Source organism: Megalops cyprinoides, chromosome 7 (assembly GCF_013368585.1).
Source record: "Megalops cyprinoides isolate fMegCyp1 chromosome 7, fMegCyp1.pri, whole genome shotgun sequence".
NCBI classification, from domain to species: Eukaryota; Metazoa; Chordata; class Actinopteri; order Elopiformes; family Megalopidae; genus Megalops; species Megalops cyprinoides.
The window spans coordinates 31134505-31143457 of NC_050589.1; the positions used below are offsets into that span (position 1 = coordinate 31134505).

General features: G+C 44.3%; 1 protein-coding gene across 1 annotated transcript in view; it reads left to right on the plus strand.

Annotated features, from left to right (window-relative positions):
• Positions 1-7784, plus strand: part of nfatc2a (nuclear factor of activated T cells 2a) — a 36544-nt gene extending 28760 nt beyond the window's left edge. Inside the window, exon 10 of the mRNA XM_036533060.1 lies at positions 6888-7784. Coding sequence (XP_036388953.1) covers positions 6888-6949 — 62 coding nt within the window. The 3' untranslated portion in view covers positions 6950-7784. The remainder of the gene's footprint in view (positions 1-6887) is intronic.
• The last annotated feature ends 1169 nt before the right edge of the window (positions 7785-8953 follow it).

Sequence of the window (8953 nt, forward strand, 5' to 3'; positions counted from 1 at the left end):
GGCCAGTGGAAAAAATGAAACTCGGGCTAAGAAATTGGATTTGAGATGGAATTCTCTTGGACCGGCTAATGGGGTTTCCCTCCGTAAACAGCAACGGCGTTGCCTTTAACGAGTTACCGTCAGGTTACTGGGGGAACCGTGCTGCGAGGGGCTCCTTTCATCTCCTCGCTGAGCTGCGAGGTGCGTGAGGCGCCCCCGCCAGGGCCCCTCCACGCTACCTTTCCTTCTGACTGCTCAGCTTTTTCGTTCCGTTCCTGCTTTATTTTTGCAGCACTCCAATTACATTTTAATGCACCTCTGGAAATCCAATAAAGATTTTTAATTGGGGAATTCCCTTTGTCCATGTTGACTTCAGAGGCAAAGTCAAGGGGTTCTTGTGTTTCCGTTGGGGAACACTGGAATTGCAGCTTATTTAATGTAGAATAAGAAGCATTAAGCTGTTAAGAATACTAAGTTATAACCACAATTTGTACAAATCTCATAAGGTATCTTATCATACAATATGTCAATCATTGCCAGTTGCTTTTGGTATCAACACCCAAGGTAGACCCATGTCTACCTTGGGTGTTGATACCAATGTCCGTCAAGTTAATTTACCTGAATTTAACAATTAAATATCTATTTTATATTCTCAGAAGTTCATGGATTGTATGGACGGATGGCATGGATTTTTCTCACATACACAGTACAGTACAACTGAATGGAGGCATGGTTCCTACTTCCCAATTCCCACTTATGCTATAACATATGAACATATATTATCTTTATCAAGGTCATTCATTTTCTTGTGGATCCATTTATCTTTGGATAGAGTACCGGTGACATTAAATCTCTCATGGAACCTCTTTCAGCCCTGCAGCGTTTCCATAGAGTCTGGTCTACTAAAAACCGGGGCAATTTCTTGTCTGTCAGACGGCAGTTGATCTGGTGCCAGACTCATCGTTGCAGATTCTGCTGAGGTTTGTAAACAGCAGCCATGACTTCATTACTGTCAGAACTGATAAGCACACTGACCGCTGGGACTATTTTAAGAAATGATTGCATGCAAATCAATCTGTAGGTTGCATATTTCTGTGGCGGCATTTCACTGTAATTTGGCTGTTTAGGGACGACCCCAGCTTCAAAGATTTTTCGTTAATGTGAACGTAGGAAGAACAAGGATTTTTAAAAAGTCCCGGTTTCTTTTTCTTTAGCAAAAGAGTAAAAGGTACGGCTGCACCCACAAACAGCGGCTGAAAGTGCGCAGAAAGGAGAGTTTTCGCAGAAATGCGATTCAGTTGAGTAATTACGAAATGCTTTCGGGCCTTGCTCATCTCGAAAGAGGCAAGATTTCGAGCGGCGCGATTTTTTTTTCACGCCGGCTTCGGAGATGCTTCGGTGATAACTGTGTCACCTTGGTTAAAGGTTTCTTAAAGTGAAGAATCGATTGATCTCAGGGAAACAGCAACGGGTGCAAGCTAACCCCTGAACAAAAAACAAAGGGCCCCAATTCTCTGCGGTGCACCAGTTTGTTCGTGCTCTGACAGAGCTTGAATCAAACCCGGGGGCTATGTAGACGGCGAGATTATTCCAGCCGGTAAGTGAGGGAGCAGATGAGATAGGGCACGCAGGAGCAACAGGGAAACAGAATAGGGGACGCATTAGTCGCGGGTCACTTGTTTTTTTTTCTGCTGGGCCAGTAGATCACATTACACTACATTTGCTTAGCAGACGCTCATATCCAGAGCGACTTTCATAGCTAACGATTTTTACATGTTAACATTTGTACAGCTGGATATTTACTGAGGCGATTTGAGCACCTTACCCAAGGGTACGATAGCGATGGCTCATCTGGGAATCAAACCAGCAAACCATCTTTGAGTTGCAGAGTCTGCTCCTTACCACTGCGCCTCACATCTGGCACAAAACAGCAGTGCATCCAGCACTCAGACTGGCAGAGTGTTTTTGTTAAGCGGATGTACAATGAGGTCTTGTTGCCCCACGATCGGAGAGGTTCCACATGAGGCCCTGTCAGTGAATGCGTTGTGCAGAAAAAAAAAAAAACAAGCAGGAGAGCTAATAAAAGGTGCTGCGTTGTGGTTTCCCTTGTTTTTGTGTTGAGTGTTTCCCTCGCCTGGTGTTGTCTGAGGGGAGGGCTGAGAACCCCCCTCCCCAGACTGGCGTTCAGCCTCATCGCTTCCTGTGTGACACAGCTCACTGTGGGTTTATTCTTCCTCGACTGCCAAAGGGGGGCACGCTTCCAGGGCCCGCCGAGGACTGAGTCAGACGCCGAGCGCCCACCCCCCACCCCACCGCACCCCACACCCCACACCCCACCCCCAGTCCGACACCATGCCGCTTGTAAACAAACACAGACTCGCTGGTGCAGGACGAGAGAGCGAAACACACGTCTATTGTGCAGTCGCACGGAGCGCTTTCTGGGCCGACGGCAAAAACGCCGACTCCGTGCCAACCCTTCATCGGCCAGGCACAGCGGCGACGACAGCAGCCCTGATGTTCCGCAGCCATTAAGGCCCCGATTCAACTTTCACCACAGCGCTGCTTGTCCCAAACTCTGAATAACGAACAGAAGCAAGTGACTCATTTTTGTTACCTAAGCGGCATTTTGTCATCCTTACAGCGACCACTTAACTTATAACATTGTGAAAGCCACAAAAAAGTAGCATGCCCTTAAGCATGCTTACATTGAGTGCAATTATTTCTGACCTTTTTTATCTCTGAGGAAAACCCTTGGGCCTTGACAACCGACTGAACATTAATTTGAGGGCAAGCAGCCTCCTAAATGATCCCTTTGTAGATTAAAATGGACGAGTCTTTAATCATTTAATTCTGATGTTAGCGGACTCCTATTTTTTTAGCGTGTCTGAAAACGGTCTGTTGTGTTTACGTGCCTTTCCTCTCAGAAAGCCCACTCAATTGATGGCAGGGCACAGCATGGCGGGTTGTACCTCACGCACATCTAACGCTGATTGGGTTCGAAGATGAGGCAGATGGTGCGCCTGTCATGTCTCGTGCCACAGGCATAGAGCTCATACTCCCATTCGATCCGCGTTTTTTAATTAGCCTTTGGAAGGATGCTTCAGTGCTTCTTCCCTGCAATATCTTGTTCTCGTTCTGTAAGAATCATCTTGCTGGATATTTATACCAGGGATACTACGACTGAAAATAACTGAGGTCTAGATTGAGAGTCTTTACCACTGAGCAAGGCCTCCACAGCCATTTTCCGAAAGAAGAATGAAAATTGAATTGCGGTTGAAAGGTACGCCAACGCTCCATTATAAAGTACTGAACAGATTTGCATAAACAAGACTACCACACATTTATGAATAGGAAACATAGACTTTCTACCAAACATACCGTATGTGACTTGGTGCTATTTCAGTGCACTTCAGCATTTACAAGGCCTGCTAACACAACAAAATAAAACCATCTTGGGTCCGTTGATGTGGAGTCTAATGCACTGTTGCCATTCATCTGGGCCAGACGTTGTGTCACATATCCGATGCTGATGTTGTGTCACCGAGACCCAGATCACAAGCCATCCCTCACACTTCTGGCTTTGTTTATTCTGAGATGAGAGAGAGGGGCTCGATACAGGTCATGTGTGCGTTGGTGTCTGTTTTCGCTTAACTTGCCTTTTTTTAATGATTGCACCCTTTCCCTTGTCACACTATGTAGGTCATAGCTTTAAATAGTCTCTCTGAAAGTCTGTTGAACATTGAGTTCACCCACCTGAAAAAACACTACAAAGCTTCACAGAAGTTCAAAGATGAGAGCATGGTTATATTTAAGACAGGAAATATCTATGTAAGAAATTACACTGATTGTTTAGGCTGTATATATTTTCTTAAATTTTCTTCACAAAGCAATTTGTCAAGAAATACTCAGAAATTACAAACATACACAGGAGCATCCTATTTAACATGTAGAGCATTATTATCCAGACTGAGAAATGGATTCAACCATCTGAACACATTATAGTTCAACCATCATATTGTAATATGTCAACATAATAACAAGACCATTCTTATTTCTCTGCCACTTCAGAGATCAAATTAAATGTCACTGAAGCCCCACCCTTGCCTAACAATGAATGACTTTACTAGGCTTACTAGGCCTTTTCTTCCCAGAGACATACCAGGAGAATAAATCAGACATGAAATTATGAATTAACTGTCAGTGTATGTGCTGGAGTGATGTTTGTGCTGGCACACACAAAGATCCTTTTCCATGTGAGCTGGCAGGGCAGGACTCGGTGCCACCGGGTCACGGGGATCTCCGTTTTCCCAAGCCTGAAAGCGTGTCGTCGGGTCAGGCAGGTCCACCGCCTTTCGCGTTTTGGGAGGCGCTTCCCCTCCCAGCGAAGGCGCTGGCGGCGCCAGCGAGCTCTCGCGTCCGAGTGCCAGTGTACACTGGGAGCGTCCGGGCCGGAGCGGGCCCGGAGGAAGCCGCGAGGAGGATGCCCACATTCCACATGCTGCACATTCCTTTCTGCTGAGATCCCCGCTCCCTCCCGGAGTGCGTTGGGACTGGGCGTTATCGCCCCGCGGTCCGCTGGCGAGCTCGGGCGTGGCATCGCGTAGCGCGTCTAAAACATTCTTCATTTCTCACCACTTCTGACGAACAAGCAAACAAACCAACAAACAGAATGCGCTGCCATGGGGGTTGGCCCTCTAGGGGTTTCCTGGCTCGGTGTGGGGCAGTCGTGCACGTGTGAGTGTGTTCTGGGATCAGTCCCGTTGCAGACGTTCAGCACCCTGTACGTGAAGAAATTAAAGTTGAACAATGTGGGCCATTGATGCCCCCTTGGAAGTCAGTCACAACATGCTAGGTTTGGGTCAGGACAACCATTGAGTTACAGCACTTTCAATATGTTAAATGAGGGAGGAGGAACTGCAATGCAATATCAAAGTTCAACTGAACAACTGTCAAAAAGTGAAACTGCAGGCAGTAGGCCAGCAGTAGCAGTCTTAGTTAGTGACAGAATCCAGTTAGCATTGTTAATGTTTTTGGCCAATTAGAAGTCCCTGAGTAGCTCAGTGGTTAAGGCTCTTGTGTGCTACAGTGCAGGTTTGATCCCAGCTGTGTCATTAGCCAATGATGACAGGGAGCCGACAGCAGCAGAACTAACTGGCTTTATTCTGGCGGGGACTGCGGTGGGTATTTCAGCAAGTCTGTATCTCAGGATTGCTCATCTGACCACTCTCAGTCACCCTACAATTCATCAGGCACCTATCCTGCAATGAGAGTGTGACTTTCAGTGCAAAAATAGCCATTGGTTATGTGCAAGTGTATCGGAGGATTGCATTCGTCTCGCCTCAGCACTCTTGCACGAGTGCAGAACTTGTTGCGGTGAGATGAGCCTGGTGTACAATTGGTGATTCAAGAATAGGGCTGCATAATGGGGGAAAAGAAACTAAAAGATGTCCTGATGGATTAGGATGGAACCTATACAGGGCAACACTTTAGAATGAAAAAAATGATATGACTTTGGTATGATATGACATGATATGAGTTTGGTATTTTTGAGAAGATCATAATTTTAAAATGCAGAGTTTGTCTTCATCCATCCTCACATCGCAGAAGATTTGAACAGCAGTTACTGGTCTCCGTGAACCTCAATATCTGTTTAATCAGACTGTCTTCATTTTTCCACTTCAAAAGGGTGTCTCAATGAGTATGAGTGGAAAGAAAGAAAAGCATTTTTTGAAAATAATGATTATTTTCCTATTTATGTTTGAAATAGGGTAGAATCCTTTAAAACAGCCTCGGTGGAGGAAAAGTCTATCAGCAGTGTTGTCTGCCAACAGTCTGTTAAGGGCTAGTATTTGTGAAATAAGACAAATTCATACATTTAATGCAAAATCTGCAAAAAATATTGCTTCCATGCCCCAGTAGCATCTGGCCACTTTTGTTTCAGTTCCCCTCTGAGAAGTTTAAGAGATGAAATGATTTCATGTTGACTCTGGTCTATTGATTCATCGGTTGGACGGAGGTCTGAGACCTCTCTTTATCGAAACGCGTTCGAAGCGTGTTCCCCCTTCCCACCATCCAGATGAAAAAAAACGCCCCATGCACGCTGCTTCTATTTTTAGAACGATGTGGTCGTAAAAGTTTCCATTTATACCCGCCTGTCACTCCTCTCAACGGAACAACAGGAAGTAGTACCCAGTAAATGAGGTGGCGATGACAAGCAAACAAAGCAACGGCTCTCCACCCCCTGGTGGACAAGTCATGTCAGTGCAGGGTCACCGCTACCATTTAGTTAACAATCATTCAGTCGCTTGCCAACTGGAAACAAAGGAACCCAACCTGGACACAGAGCAGGAATTTATTCCTTGACAATGTCCTAAAATCTCAAACAAAAGTGTAATAGTTTCATGTCACCTTGAAGCACTACTGGTGATTTTCTTGATACATTTGACCTACTTACGCATTTCTGTTGAAGCAAATGTTGATTTAAAAATGTGTTTAAATTAATTTCTCAGGTAAGGAAAAGCAGACCTGCTTAGTTGCTCGCACTAAACACAGTTCCCTATTAAAACATATCAATCAATCTTCAGCTGAAACAGAAGCCACAGAGTGAAAGGCACAGCTGGCAGTGGAGTTTAACTGAGGGCACTTTGGATTAAAGTTCAAATAAACACGCAGGCAGAAGGGACGAGAAAGAGCAGACTAGAAGAAGGGAGTGAAACTCTCAAATGAACTTCACACTGTACTCAGACCTGCTGGCAGAAGTAACGGCCACTGAGACTGTAAACGTACTGTAGTCCTTCAACGTTTTGAAAAATGAGTGGTACAGCGTATGTAAACAAGATGGATGAAGAAAATGATGATGTGCTCTTTCCATGTTCTGATGTCTTTTGTGTCCTCTTTTCATTCTGCAGTTAACGAAATCATAAGGCAAGACCTGACTGGAGTCCACGGAGGTCACAGAAGTCAGACATAGAGGAAGGAGCCAAGTGGACCCCTGGGGCTTCTCCGTGGTGTCGCCTCGGAGACCCTCACCCGCCACCCCTCCTCCCACACCACCCGTCCACCCGCCGCCTGCCCCCCTAAATTCCAGCTGCACTTGGCTTGACTCGAACTTTCGCCTTTAGGACCAAAGATCGGCGAGATCCTCCGCCCAGCTCTGCTTCGTTTTTGCTGCAACCTCCGCCTCGATGCCTCCTGGACAAAAGGAAAACAAAGAAAAACAAGCAGGACCATGCCTTATTCTGTGAGGCCACAGGTCTCTAGGTCACAGACAAAACTGTGCGTCATTTTCACGTGTTCAATGGAGTGCCATGTTGACAAGTAGGCTGTGAAAGAGATTCAATCAATTTGTCAAAAGTAGCCGATGCTTCAACATTTGCGCTGCTGGGTTTTCCATGACATCTAGGATTGACAGGAATGTGCATTTACGACTTCAGTTTACGACTTCAGTTAACACATTTCAAAAAACATAATCTGATGGCCTAATAAACTTGGTAGTAAATGAAGACAGAGGAAAGAAGAGATAAGTAGGGAGCAAGACAAAAAAATTCCCACATGTCACATGGTTACTCTCTCAGAAGCTCAGAACCAGTGTGTTTGAGATGGAATGTAACTTGCAATTGCACATTGGAAGCATTGAATATGTTAGTCACTTAGTTCCATTTGCATTAACACTGCCATGATCCATCCTTTCCCTACATAATAGCTACCAGTGTAAAAAAGAAGTGAAATTCTGAATATCTGTGGTGGGGTCCTTTGTTTTTTGTATGGGATATATCCATCCCAAAACTTTAGCATGGAATTAATGTGGTTTAGTATTATATTTAGTATGGTTTTGTGTGTGTTCAAGCTTTGCAAATACTCCTCAAAATGGTTGGTGTGGGAAGTCATCTTCATTTTAGCATGTGCTGTGCTCTGCTGAGCAGAAACAAAGCAGGATTGCTTGGTGTTTGTCATGAGCTTCATAGAGATTTCCTGGAGAAAATCGCCCCTGTCATGCTTCAGTAATGCCAAGAAGGGTAGCTGGAGTTAACCTTTGCTTTGCAAGTCTGTTTACATTTTAAATGATTAAAATACTTTGGGCCCGAATAGTGACAGAGTGGTTTATTGCCATGAGAACGTCTTTATGAGATTACCACAGTATTGGCTCCCATAATGACAGGTAGATCAGAAATGAAACATGGGATTGTAATGTGATGATGGGACCTTTTTTCAATGTTTCAGGGTCCACACAGGCATTTGGGCTTGGATATACATTTGATTGTTGGGTAAAGTAAACATCCAATCTGATTGGATTATCCATGTTGCCTTAAAGCACTTATTCTTTACGTTGTAGACATTCTGATTGTAACTCCCGCCCCCTGCTCCATGGCTAATTCCCTGGCTAAGTTTCTTTAACATTTGTCATGCTGTCATATTGTTTCAATGTTGTGCCAATGTGGAGAGAACGTTCTGTGTTAGCAGGGTGCAAATTTTCCACCTTAGTTCAACTGATCCTTCTGTTCAGTGACCTACCTTTCCATGTGAACTGGAGAGATATGAGTAAATCACAGGGATTAGTTTACCAATCATTCAATTTTTGTTCCATGTTCCTCTTTCCATCAGCAATAATATCACCTGTTAATGGATTGTTGTTAAATATGCTGTTTAATTGTACAGTAATCACCAGCAAGGACCCTTCATTATAGTTTGCTTATTTCACGTAGTAATAATTAACTTACATGTAACCCTGAAATTGTATATCAGGTTTCAACAAGTGCAACATTAATACCAAAAGATTCTGACAGTGCTATAACAAAATAAATTAAGATTGTAATAAATTGCTTTATGCTAAACTTCTAACATCAAGGGTTTGAACTCTTGAATAGCTATTGCCTTTTTTTCTTATTGTGCATTGAATGCATTACCCTCAGTGGTCTAAAGTACCTTTAAAAGTAGTATTTCAAGATTAGCTTTAGGGGAGAACCAAAGATTGTAA